Consider the following 14,218-nt stretch of genomic DNA (forward strand, 5'->3'; position numbering starts at 1 on the left):
CCATTCATAACCTCACTCCTCTGTACCTCTCCGACCTCCTGCACATCAACCCATCCGCACTCCCCTTCAGTTTAACCACCATGGGGTCTCGAGCCGTCAGCCGCTCTGAACCCCGCCTCTGGAACTCTCTCCCACCTGACATCCGCAATACTGACTCTCTCCCCATTTTCAAAACACATCTCTTCACACTCGCATATCCACCCTGATCATTATCCATCACACATCCTCTTTTTATTGATTTGATTTATATACTGCATTGTTTTGTTTGTCTCTTATGCTGGTGTTATCTATTGTGCATCTTATTTTGTATGTGTTTGTACGGCGACCTTGAGCCTTGAAAGGCGCCTATATAAAATGCATTATTATTTATTATTACCTTCTACCATTACCTTGTTTTTAACCACTTTTATAAGACGATACAAATTAGGATATTGATCACCTTAATTGTTTTTTCTGTTACTTGCCTCTCAATAGAATCCTCTGATAAAGAGGATCAAATGTGATAGAAAGTTCTGAAAAATAATTTGTGTAAAAAAAAAAGGGTGCGAATATTGATTAAATATCGCGTTCACAGCTCGGATCCCTCCATCTGAACTCAGTCTGCGATCGATTACTTGGGTCTTCGGGTCACGTGGATTTATTTTTTCTCCACATTTCCGCCTCGGTCAGCGGCAAGAAACGGACACCCACCAACAAACAGGGGAAACTGTTAGTCCAGAAACACCGGAAACGTACACAATAAACAGGTAAGTTCAATCAAATAATGTTATTACTCTGTAGCGTTAAAATTCGTTTTAAATCTGTTTTTCTTCATGTTAAACTGCATGTTAGCAGGGATTAGTGTGACTGTCCACGCGGAACAGTCTAGACTCACTTTGTTGTGTCACTGCTGAATAATGTGTTTGTAACAATGGCCACAACAGTAACAGGCTATATGAGTAATGAGGTGCATGTTTACTGCTGTTTTAATAGGAAATAGGAAAACGTGTTATGACACATAAAACCTATGAGACCCAGGGTTTCAACACTTTTAATTCCTCAGAAATGCATAAGCCTCTTCGGGTCCATAAGCTGTTTTCACACGACAATTACAGATTCAGTGACACAGGCAACACTGAGGTTATAGAAAACAGGTGATACATCTGTGTGTATCAGCATTCAGGCTTGTGAAGCTGACAATTGAGCGGTCCGACCAAGCAAGGATGCAGAGGCAGAACGTCCAAAAATACAAGCCGGTGTGGGCATTTATTCAAATCATAAGCACATGATTCACAGCCTCAATTGCTGTTCCCCTGAACACAGTCAGCAGCCACAAGGATCTCACCCACACTACCAGCCTCCAAACAGACAGGGCAACAGAGCCTAAATACACATACTAATCAGCAATTAGACACAGGTGAGGGGGAGGAGACAACACAGGGCACCAGGTGCACACGATCAACAGCCACAGACATGGGGGAAGGGGAACACTTTTAACATGAAACCAGGAAACAGAGACAGACAAATTAGTTACATAAATTACATATATTCCCCTGCTTTCTGTGCAATGTTTTTAGTGCTATATTACCCGTAACGGAGGCCGAGATCTATGGGCCCAGAGATCACCTCCGTTACAAGGCTCACAGCAGAATAAAGGCAACATTTAACAGCAACACGTAAAAAAAACATTAATAACACTAGACTTTCATCTTTAGTTTACATCTGTGTAACGGGTCACAACCGTGAGCGACTCCTTACGGCCCGTCCACACTACAGCGTCGACAGCGTCGAAAACTCCAATCTGCCCATTCACTTTCAATGGGGTGACGTCACGTTGCCTCGCTTTTTCGCCGAACTGAATTGTCGGTAGCAGAGCGGTCCGTCTCCGCCGTCAGAAGTTGAACAATGGGTTGAACAATGTTCAACTTCTGATGCTGGAGACACCGGAGTAGCCAGCGCCAGCCAATCAAATCCCGTTTCGGAAAATCTGACAGCTCAAGCCGTAGCCAATCAAACCGCGTCTAAGCTGGGAGAGATATCCCGCCGTTCATTTCTATATTTCAAAAAAAGTTGGAGGAGAAACTAACTATCGCCGTAGCAAATCACCCGGTTTTGTATGACCAGACCCTCTTCACCTACCGGGATACAAACCGGAGGAACCAGGCATGGAGGGAAGTGGCAGAGACAACTGCGGTCAAGCCAGCCTCCATTTGGGAAAACACAGTCAAGCCAGCCCGCACGTGATATTGGGGTGCGCGAATATTAGAAGCATTACGGTAAAATCCCAGCTCTTACTCGGTCAATAACAAAAGCACCTATAAAAACAAACCAAACATATTAATTAAGAAATATGTACTATATAATGTGATCAATAATTATTTAAAACAAACTACGTATAACTACCACGAGTAAATGTAAAATGTAAGGAGTTTCAAAATAAAAGTCCTTTGAAATCTCATATTGAAATCTCATATATGAGCTATCAGCCCTGTGTTTAGATAAGAATAAAACGAAATCTCTCCCTGATGCAAGACTCATCTCACTGCAGGGTGATAGAAGGACACCCCATCTACTCACCCAGAAAAAATCAGGACATTCTGATGTGGAGTTTCAAAATAAAAGACCTTTGAAATCCCATATATGAGCTATCAGCCCTGTGTTTAGATAAGAATAAAATGAAATCTCTCCCTGATGCAAGACTCATCTCACTGCAGGGTGATAGAAGGACAGCCCATCTACTCACCCAGAAAAAATCAGGACATTCTGATGTGGAGTTTCAAAATGAAAGACCTTTGAAATCCCATATATGAGCTATCAGCCCTGTGTTTAGATAAGAATAAAACGAAATCTCTCCCTGATGCAAGACTCATCTCACTGCAGGGTGATAGAAGGACACCCCATCTACTCACCCAGAAAAAATCAGGACATTCTGATGTGGAGTTTCAAAATGAAAGACCTTTGAAATCCCATATATGAGCTATCAGCCCTGTGTTTAGATAAGAATAAAACGAAATCTCTCCCTGATGCAAGACTCATCTCACTGCAGGGTGATAGGACAGCCCATCTACTCACCCAGAAAAAATCAGGACATTCTGATGTGGAGTTTCAAAATAAAAGACCTTTGAAATCCCATATATGAGCTATCAGCCCTGTGTTTAGATAAGAATACAACGAAATCTCTCCCTGATGCAAGACTCATCTCACTGCAGGGTGATAGGACACCCCATCTACTCATCCAGAAAAAATCAGGACATTCTGATGTTGAGTTTCAAAATGGATGGATGGATGGATGGATACTTTATTCATCCCAAGTTGGGAAATTGGGTTGTCACAGCAGCATGGACTCATTGTACAGAATCAAAAATAATCTTTAAATAGAAGAAAAAGAAATAGAATAAATCTGATCTTCTATAGGCTAAGACTGTCGGGGGACGCATTGCTTCTTCCTTCATCAGAATGTCCTGATTTTTTCTGGGTGAGTAGATGGGGTGTCCTTCTATCACCCTGCAGTGAGATGAGTCTTGCATCAGGGAGAGATTTCGTTTTATTCTTATCTAAACACAGGGCCGAAAGCTCATATATGGGATTTCAAAGGTCTTTTATTTTGAAACTCCACATCAGAATGTCCTGATTTTTTCTGGGTGAGTGGATGGGCTATCCTTCTATCACCCTGCAGTGAGATGAGTCTTGCATCAGGGAGAGATTTCGTTTTATTCTTATCTAAACACAGGGCTGATAGCTCATATATGGGATTTGAAAGGTCTTTTATTTTGAAACTCCACACCAGAATGTCCTGATTTTTCCTGGGTGAGTAGATGGGGTGTCCTTCTATCACCCTGCAGTGAGATGAGTCTTGCATCAGGGAGAGATTTCGTTTTATTCTAATCTAAACACAGGGCTGATAGCTCAGATATGGGATTTCAAAGGTCTTTTATTTTGAAACTCCACATCAGAATGTCCTGATTTTTTCTGGGTGAGTAGATGGGGTGTCCTTCTATCACCCTGCAGTGAGATGAGTCTTGCATCAGGGAGAGATTTCGTTTTATTCTTATCTAAACACAGGGCTGATAGCTCATATATGGGATTTCAAAGGTATTTTATTTTGAAACTCCACATCAGAATGTCCTGATTTTTTCTGGGTGAGTGGATGGGCTGTCCTTCTATCACCCTGCAGTGAGATGAGTCTTGCATCAGGGAGAGATTTCGTGTTATTCTTATCTAAACACAGGGCTGATAGCTCAGATATGGGATTTCAAAGGTCTTTTATTTTGAAACTCCACATCAGAATGTCCTGATTTTTTTCTGGGTGAGTAGATGGGGTGTCCTTCTATCACCCTGCAGTGAGATGGGTCTTGCATCAGGGAGAGATTTCGTTTTATTCTTATCTAAACACAGGGCTGATAGCTCATATATGGGATTTCAAAGGTCTTTTATTTTGAAACTCCACATCAGAATGTCCTGATTTTTTCTGGGTGAGTAGATGGGGTGTCCTTCTATCACCCTGCAGTGATATGAGTCTTGCATCAGGGAGAGATTTCGTTTTATTCTTATCTAAACACAGGGCGGATAGCTCATATATGGGATTCAAAGGTCTTTTATTTTGAAACTCCACATCAGAATGTCCTGATTTTTCCTGGGTGAGTAGATGGGGTGTCCTTCTATCACCCTGCAGTGAGATGAGTCTTGGATCAGGGAGAGATTTCGTTTTATTCTTATCTAAACACAGGGCTGATAGCTCATATGAGATTTCAATATGAGATTTCAAAGGACTTTTATTTTGAAACTCCTTACATTTTACATTTACTCGTGGTAGTTATACGTAGTTTGTTTTAAATAATTATTGATCACATTATATAGTACATATTTCTTAATTTAATATGTTTGGTTTGTTTTTAAAGGTGCTTTTGTTATTGACCGACTAAGCGCTGGGATTTTACCGTAATGCTTCTAATATTTGCGCACCCCAATATCACGTGCGGGCTGGCTTGACTGTGTTTTCCCAAGTGGAGGCTGGCTTGACCGCAGTCAGAGACAGTGGGTGAAACTGGTAGGTTTTCGCCTGTTTGGGGAGTTTATATATATATATATATATATATTGCTCCCATAAAATCCCCGGGGTTTTTGGCTTTGTATGTCGGGGGCGGGAGATTCATGTGATTGGTTGTTGGTTGTGTTGCTTGAATAAAATCCCCAAGCTCCGGACACTCCCAGCTCCAAGCTTTTTTTGAAGCTGTAGTGTGAACGCTCCGTTATGGTACGTCCACACAGCAGCTTTGAAAAAAATCTTGAAAATCTTGGAGCTGGGCGTGTCTGAAAGCTTGGGGATTTTTTGCGACCAACAACCAATCACATGAATCTCCCGCCCCCGACATACAAAGCAAAAACCCCCGGGGATTTTATGCGAAAAACCCCAAACAGGCGAAAACCTACCAGTTTCACCCACTGTCTCTGCCACCTCCCTCCATGCCTGGTTCCTCCGGTTTGTATCCCGTTAATAGTTCTGGTCGTAAAGAACCGGGTGATTTGCTACCGTAATTTCTCGTTTGGAATATGAGGAAATGAACTGCGTTCTGGTTCTCCCTGCTTACACGCGGTTTGATTGGCTAGCGCTTCTACTGTCAGATTTGCATAAACGCGGTTTGATTGGCTTGCGCTTCTACTGTCAGATTTGCATAAACGTGATTTGATTGGCTGACGCTTCCAGCTCAGATTCAAAAGTTGAACATTGCTCAACTTTTGAATCCTGGAAATCTTCGCTTCGCTCCCCCACAATGCAGTTCGGCGAAAAGCGAGGCAAAGTGACGTCATCCCCATTCAAAGTCAATGGGCAGAGAAGCGGTGGAAGATTCGTCAAAAGCTGCTGTGTGGACGTACCGTTATCGATCAGGAAACGACAGCGAAGCATCTGAGTGTGTTTTCTGGCATTTATTCTGAGAACTAACACAACATTTCCTTACATCCGCGTTGCACATCCTCAGCAGTGATCACTTCAGTGTCTCTAGTATTTATTTATTTATACATACTATTATACAATTTGAGAAATTATGAAATGAAGAAGAAAATCTTATTTTTAAGTAATCACATAACATTCAAACATACCTCTGAAGAAACACAGCATTTCCTTTACATCCGCGCTGCACATCTTTACAAAAGGAAGAAAAGTCAGAAAGTGTTGACATATAAACAAAGAAAATGACGCAGATCGCGTCTATTTCCCGCCAAAACCACACCGTAAATATCACTCAATATACAATTTCTTACGGTGGAAACTTAACAAAAAACGGGTTAATAATGTACCCAAATTGACACTTAACAACATACATCACTTTCATCAACTTAAATAGCCGGTTTACCACACAACATTGTAATAAACTGTAACACAATTCCTAGCACGGCCTGCCCTCAGCAGTGCTGCTCACTTCAGTGTGAGGGGAAAGCGGAAATGACATACATGAAGTAGAAAACAATGTGCAACGGGAATGTGTTCCCACTAGAAACATTACTCACAAATATTAAAGGACACAATGTCATAAAGATAAAATTCACAACCTATTGTAAATCGTAATTTATAAACTAATAATTATGTATACACATTTTTAACTAAGTTACGCATGCACGATTGGGATATTATTTTGTTGCAGCAGCAACATCTTTAAACGTGGAACAAAATATAAATACAATACAATTAACTAAAATAACAATTACAGCAGCAAGTCTATGCACATATCTACAGTATAAAGGACATGAACCACAAGAGTACTCAATACAAAAAGTGTCGAAAGTAACACAAGAGTAACCAGAAAACTTTCAAAACAAAATGTGGCCATTCTTGTCAATACCAATATAGTAAATAGTCAAAAGAAAAAACACAAATAAGAAGGTAAAGTGGTAAAAGGCAAACATAATCAGTAGACACGGTGCAGCAAGAGGCAGCCACCTAACATCTAGCTAGTTAATGATCTAAGGATCCTCTCATTGTACTATGATTTAAAAGGAAAATGGGTTTGCAAAAATATGTATTATTATCTCCAAGTCTGTTTCCTTTATCTCTGTACATGTCACTGTAACTGAGCCATCTGCTGGTGAGGCCTGTCAGGATTAGGACATTTCTAGATCACTGAAATGATTTGTGAGCTGATACCAAAGTCGGACAGTGCGTTGGATTTTGGGGCATGTACATGTTTCACGATATCACTCTTAGAACATTTACACACTTAATACAAACATATTACTACATTTTGTTGAACATCTCTGTATCTTTCACGCCTATCTGTCCCAAAGTATTCAAACCTTGAAGATAGAATTCATGACTTTTGTTTAAATGAAAAATGCTTATACTGTAAAGTTTGTCAGATGTCCTTGATGCTCCCTGACTTTGCATTTTATTTTAACACCAGCTCACTGCATCGCTGGCAGCTCTGCCCCCCCCACACCTCCTCCTGCTGATGCCCGCCCCCCCCAGCCCTTGCACTGAGGTTCACCCCGAGTCCACAGAGATAGCATCATGGTGGATGTTACCAAATGGCCCATTTTCAGCATGATGGGGCCCCAGGAGCTCTCCTCGATACGGAAAGCCTGCGTGTTTGGGACGTCCTGCTAATGAGGCCGTCTTCATCACCAAAGATGATGAGGTGAGGCGTCGGGGGGGAACAGGGCTGTGGAGTTAATCAGCCATCGTTACTGGTGCGTAATAGTTGGAGGATCTTGGACTACAAGTTTCACATTACTTTAATTTTACCCAGCATATTGGGGTTTTTTAGATTTATATTTTCATTTGTATAGCAAATAGTTTTCCCTCTTTAAGATTCTTTTTTTTAAGCCTTTACTGTGAACAAAGAATCCAAATGTGATGCAAAACATGATTTGTTTAACTTGAATGGGGGTTCGTCAAAACTAGTGTTTTTGCAAAAGACCCAATTATTACTACTACTATACAAACCTTCATAGGCCTGGACTTCCTGATTCCAAATACGTTTTATTCAGTGTGTTTGTTGTATTCTTCACGATAAAGACTTTATAAGAATACATACATATATGAATACATATGTCATAATATAGTGTTGCCTGCAGAGAAACATGCTCTTTAATTGGTAAGTTACCCAGACATACGGGTTTCGTCTTTAAAGTGAAGCTTTCCCTAAAGAAAGATCAAAATCAGCAGCAAAATGTTGCTAGTTATCTTAGAGAATGTTATGGATCTTTCAATGATTATTCTTAAAGTAAATATCAAAACAAGCTGGAGGCCTGTGCTCATGACCTTGTGTTGTCCTCTCTGTGTCGTGCTGTTTTGAGTTTGCTCTTATCAGCACCGCCTGATGTTTGTGTTTCTGGAATGTGACCTGGTACCTACTCGGCTCACAATAACTTCCTCTGCTCAGCCCCGCTGATCACTGTTACTCGCTCTCTCTTTTGTCCCTCCTCTCCCCTCTCTCAGGTGTATGTGATTGGGTTAAACTGCAGCAGCTGCCTGGGGACAGGAGACAGTCAGAGCTCCATTATTCCCAAGAAGCTGGACTTCCTGAGCGGGAAGAAGGTGGTCAGCGTGAGCTACGGCAGCGGACCCCACATCCTGCTGGCCACAGAGGGTAGCTGCACAGGACGTCCAATCCTCCTCTTGGATTAGAGAGTGCTGCAGAATGACTCAGCGTTTTGTGGTTTCAGATGGAGAGCTGTTCGCCTGGGGTCACAACGGCTACAGCCAGCTGGGGAACGGGACGACCAACCAAGGAGCCGCTCCGCTGCTCGTGTCGGCTAACCTGCTGAATAAGAAGGTCGCAGAGGTGGCCTGTGGCTCGCACCACTCCATGGCCCTCACTGACTCAGGAGAAGTGAGTGTTTGCAGCAGAAACCTGTGTGAAACCTTCTGATGATGCATGTGATTCAGATTTGGCCACCTGAGCACGAGCTGATCCCTCAGAGCTGAGAAACGTAGAAAACTAAGCCCAAAGTACAATATTGTGCAACAAAATATTTCAAATATTGTCGGATTCATATTGTAGCGTGCTGTAAACATGTTGGTTCCCAGATACAACAACAATGTTTTATATACTGTGCTTCATATTTGTAAAGGGATGAGATTAAAAAGTTTAGTTGAGAGTGATCAAAAGTTTGATATTCTAGGACACTCGTTTGTTTTGGGGCCAATAGTGAAGTAGTGACTGGTATACATTTTCTCTTCTCTAAGCAAAAAGGAAAACAATATCAACAAAGTGTTGAAGTCGCTTTAGAAACCTTTTCAACGTTTTCTGCGGACACAAAAGCGATCAGATCTCTTTCTGTTTTTGGAGCTTAGCAAGATTTAGGATTTATTCAGGCCATCAGGGAAAAGCAAGAAATGTATATAACACGTTTACTGTAGTTAACTCCCAATCTTCAGCCCATCATTACTCTGGGAGTATATATTTAAAAAATCTTCATAATAAAGTACATTCATTACAGTCACATCGTTTAAATACTCTGTTTGTTGCAGTCCCTCTTAAGGGATATCAAAGTGTGCATTTTACAGCATAGGATTGTGTGGATGGATAATATTTTGTGTCATGTCATAATAACTGTCTACCTTCTTCTTCTCCAGGTGTATGCGTGGGGCTACAACAACTGTGGTCAGGTGGGTTCGGGCTCCACAGCGAACCAGCCGACCCCCCGCAGAGTGTCCAGCTGTCTGCAGAACAAAGTGGCCGTCAGCATCGTGTGCGGGCAGACCTCGTCTCTGGCAGTGTTGGACAACGGAGAGGTGACTGTTTGATTTAAACGTTAATGTAACACAGTGTTGCCATCTCCTCCGCAGCACTGATGCTCTCTGTGTGTCTGCAGGTCTACGGCTGGGGCTACAACGGGAACGGACAGCTGGGACTCGGGAACAGCGGGAACCAGCTGACCCCCTGCCGCCTCGCCGCGCTGCAGGGCTTATGTGTGCAGCAGGTATGGGGTCGGGAACTCACAAAACCGTATATTTGGGTGTCTCACCCAGTGCCACTCTTGATTTGTTCAGATGAGTATTAGGGCACTATAGATTTATAGTGGAGTGGGGTAATATTCAGAGAAAAAACGTTTGTGTTAAAAGTCATAACTAAGAGAAACATTTTTATAAAAATCACAAATGTATGTCAATTGAATTTGGTCATCCACTGAATAAATACTATACTACTTATTATATCTTCTCCTCTGTGATTAACGACCTGCTCATTAAGAGTTGCTAAATCAATTTACTCTTATCTTAAAGGACCTGAAAACGAATTCCTAAACACTTCTTAAACTTTCAATAACACTCAAAAACAAGTATGAACTGTCACCTTTTCTGAATGCATTTAAAACAAGTGAGACGATAGCAGAAGAAAACAGCACGTTTGCAAGTACACTTTGTTTGTTCTTCAGTAAAATAATAAATAAATGCTCCTATGTTAGGATTCTTCAAGACCTCAAAACAGGCTTTCAAATCCCACCTCCTTAACCCTATCAGTAGGCTACAGGTAATAGACTATTATTTTAAATGTAACCAGAGCCGAAAGTGATACCTTCCTTCTCTTACCAAGAACACAAGAAGGTATACAATTCATAATATATGAAACAGAGCAAGTCTTCATATTTAAAAGTTGCACAAGCAAAGAGAATGGAGACCCTTTTGAGTAAGCAACAGGACAACTTTATTGTTCACCATGAAGCTTGTTTTGCTTTCAAATCTGTACACTTCTTTTCTGTAATGGACATGTTTTACATTCTTACGCTGTTCACAGTCTTACACTTGGAGTGTCTGTCTCTCTCCAGATTGTCTCGGGCTACGCCCACTCTCTGCCCTCACAGACGAGGGGCTGCTGTTCGCCTGGGGGGCCAACACCTACGGACAGCTGGGCACCGGAAACAAGAGCAACCCAGCTGAGCCCGCTGCTCATCATGACGGAGAAGGAGAGGTGAGCGTCACCACAGATACTACAGACTGCTCTCCCCCTGCCTTTCCCTCCCTCACTCTCTCCTCTCCCCCTGCCTTTCCCTCCCTCACTCCTCCCCTCTCCCCCCTGCAGGATAGTGGAGGTCGCCGCCTGCCACTCCACACACACCTCAGCCTGTAAGACCCAGAGCGGCCAGGTGTACATGTGGGGTCAGTGCAGGGCCAGTCCATCATGCTGCCCTCCTCACACACTTCACCTGCACCGACGATGTGTTCGCCTGCTTCGCCACGCCCTCAGTCATGTGGAAGCTTCTCTCTATGGGTGAGGCAAAGGTTAATGTGCACAGGTTCAGCTAATCTGAAATGTTTTAGCATTTCATGTTTGAATTATTTCCACCATTCTCTTTATTGGTTTTGTAACATAACAGGCACAGGCCTTAATAGAAACACAAGCTATAAGAAAGCTACCAATAGATGCCAGATCAAAGAGAAATTACAAAAGTACAGTAAATAGGGAAATATTTTTGTACCCAATAAATAGTTCCAATTTAAAAGGGAACTCATAAAATCGCATTGTACTGCTTGGGCAGACTTTGTCATGTAATTAGTACCAAAGTACATAATTATTTGCAGGAAACTGACTTAAAAAACATTATAAACAATAAAAAAAATCATCATGAAAATTACAGAACAAATCTATGATCCTTGAGTCTCAGTTAGTTTAATATATAAGAGATATGCTGTTGTTTTATCTTCCTAAAGCTGTGTGTGTGTGCGTGTGTGTGTGTTTCCTCCCTGCAGAGCACGATGACTTCTTGACCGTGGCTCAATCTCTGAAGAAAGAGTTTGACAACCCGGAGACAGCCGACCTCAAGTTCTGCGTTGACGGCAAACATATCTGCGTCCACAAAGCCATCCTCAAAATCAGGTCAGGGACTCCATCTCGGAGCTGTCAGTCAAAGTCCTGAAACTTTACTGGACTATTAGAAATAACTTGAGTTTCTCTCCTGCTACACGCTGCTGTGCAGGTGTGAACACTTCAGGACCATGTTCCAGTCGCACTGGAACGAAGACATGAAGGAGGTGATAGAGATCGATCAGTTCTCCTATCCGGTGTACCGCTCCTTCCTGGAGTTCCTCTACACCGACGCTGTGGAGCTGCCTCCGGAGGACGCTATCGGTCAGAACCACACACACACTGACTGACTGACTGACTTCAGTTTGAATGTTGGTTGTTTTAAAGGGGACATATTATGATTGTTGGGGTTTCCCATTCATGTAGTGTGTTATACAGGTTAATGTATTCACACCCACATCCCGCCTGAAACGCCTCCATTGGACTCCTTTGTTTACTTCCGGATCATAGTGACAATATGTTACACTCACGCTTCTATTAGCTAGCACATATGTACCTGATAGGCTAAGGGGCGGGACTTCTCTAAGCAGTTGACCAATCACAACAGAGCCGTCCAGTTAACCAATCAGAGCAGACTGGGCTCTGGTTTCAGACAGAGGGTGAAAGAGGTGCTGCAGCACAGGCAGTGAGAAAAATAAAGCGCTTTTTGAACATTAAAGCGTGGAGACAAGCACAGGAGAGGCACAAGATACTAATATGAATCTGAACATGAACACAACAGGCCCCTTTTAACTCACCATGTTATTATCTCGGATCTCTTAGGGCTGCTGGATTTGGCCACGTCGTACTGTGAGAACCGTCTGAAGCGCCTCTGTCAACACATCATAAAGAGAGGCATCACCGTGGAGAACGCCTTCTCACTGCTGGCGGCTGCCGTGCGCTACGATGCAGAGGTCAGAGGTCACGGACAGTCTACCAACAATCACCTGTTTGTATCAGTTCCCCTGCCATCCCATAGTTATAGGGAGAACATCTACTTAGTTTTGAGTATCAGAAATCCTTTATTCATGCATTTACAGCATTACTGCATTAAAGGTCCATGCAGATAAAAAGCACGAATAATATAGGGAGGCTAACATATTGCAGAAAGTCTGTTACATAAGGAAATGTATGAGAAGAAATTCAGTGGTGAGTAGGAGATGCTGTGACATGTTGCCACTCAAGCAGTGCCTCAGACGTGTTACGTTGCCAATCTGGCTAGGGGGACCAAAAGGACACGGCACGACCAGATTGGAATTGGTATACGTTACCGGTGGTTTATTTGTTACTGTAAGTAAGTAAAATGATGTACACAAACAGCTTGGCCCAACAACGGGTCAAGCTGTCACCATCCAACAAAAGGGGTCTCCAAAAGAGAGTTGCCCAGATATACAAACGGAAAGAAAATCTCACTTCTAAAGTGGAAACAAAACAATAAACAAAACGGACTGTGGAAGAACACAGCTGGTGCGGGTCTACAGGCGCTACTCACCTGGGTCTACGCAATACACACAAGAATGCTACAACACACTGCTAAGCAGTCTAACGAGCCACAGAAAAACACACTGCTAAATGAAGGCTTTGTCACAAGGAGGGGGTTGAGGCGTCTGTCATCTGTGATAGCAGGGGAACTGCACAGCTCATTTACATCTACACACACGACCAGAGTTAAGGGCACAAGGTAGCAGCGGCTGTAACACTTGGTTATAATAATTACATGTTTTTAGTCAAATAAAACCTGTGAACCATTGAGAAACTGCATTGTTTTTAGGATGCTTGAGACTTTGCTTTGGTATTTTGCTGAGCTGAAGATGTGAACAAACGAGAAGGATATTGTGCTAGGGCCCTAACTCTCCAAATAAGTGGTTAATTTGAAAGAACATGGACCAACATGAAGAGGCCTTTGCTAATCCGTGCTCTTATCTTTGTTTTTCAGGACCTGGAGGAGTTCTGCTTTAAGTTCTGTGTGAACCACCTGACGGAGGTGACCCAGACCGCCGCCTTCTGGCAGATTAACGGCGACCTGCTCAAAAATTTCATTTGTCGAGCCAGCCGCTGTGGAGCCTTTAAAAACTGACCAATCATAGCTCATTATAGCCTCTGAGGCGGAGGCCCTGGGAGTGACTTCTAATGGACTCTGTCTCTCCTCTGACGGGTGTTACACAAACTTTACATAGGTTATCATCACTGTCAGATTATTCCTTTCATTCCAGACATGACCGGACATCACACAGTGAAGTTACAGCAGTATATTGTGTCTGACTTCTTCTTACTTTACACACATTGTGTAAACACAGGGTTTATTTGCATTGCGAGACTTACTATCGCTTGATCGAGTTGTTTCAACTTGAAATATTCTTGCCAGTTGCCTGATATCACTTTACCTTATTATTGACCAAGTTACTTCTTTAGTGTTTGCACTTGTTTGAATATGATTTTGTTTCTTTTTATTAGAAGAC

General features: G+C 42.5%; 1 protein-coding gene across 1 annotated transcript; it reads left to right on the plus strand.

The window, feature by feature from the left end:
- The first annotated feature begins 638 nt into the window (after positions 1-638).
- Positions 639-13,839, plus strand: LOC117466434 (RCC1 and BTB domain-containing protein 1-like). Its single transcript, XM_034109657.2, is given in 16 exon segments — positions 639-746; positions 7,377-7,573; positions 7,575-7,610; positions 8,414-8,564; positions 8,641-8,807; positions 9,554-9,712; positions 9,793-9,900; positions 10,744-10,768; positions 10,771-10,847; positions 10,849-10,886; positions 10,998-11,105; positions 11,107-11,186; positions 11,666-11,792; positions 11,893-12,044; positions 12,543-12,673; positions 13,696-13,839. Coding segments are annotated over 15 exon segments (1,590 nt in total). The 5' UTR covers positions 639-746; positions 7,377-7,483; the 3' UTR covers positions 13,837-13,839.
- The last annotated feature ends 379 nt before the right edge of the window (positions 13,840-14,218 follow it).

This window comes from Pseudochaenichthys georgianus, chromosome 21 (assembly GCF_902827115.2).
Source record: "Pseudochaenichthys georgianus chromosome 21, fPseGeo1.2, whole genome shotgun sequence".
Classification (NCBI taxonomy): Eukaryota; Metazoa; Chordata; class Actinopteri; order Perciformes; family Channichthyidae; genus Pseudochaenichthys; species Pseudochaenichthys georgianus.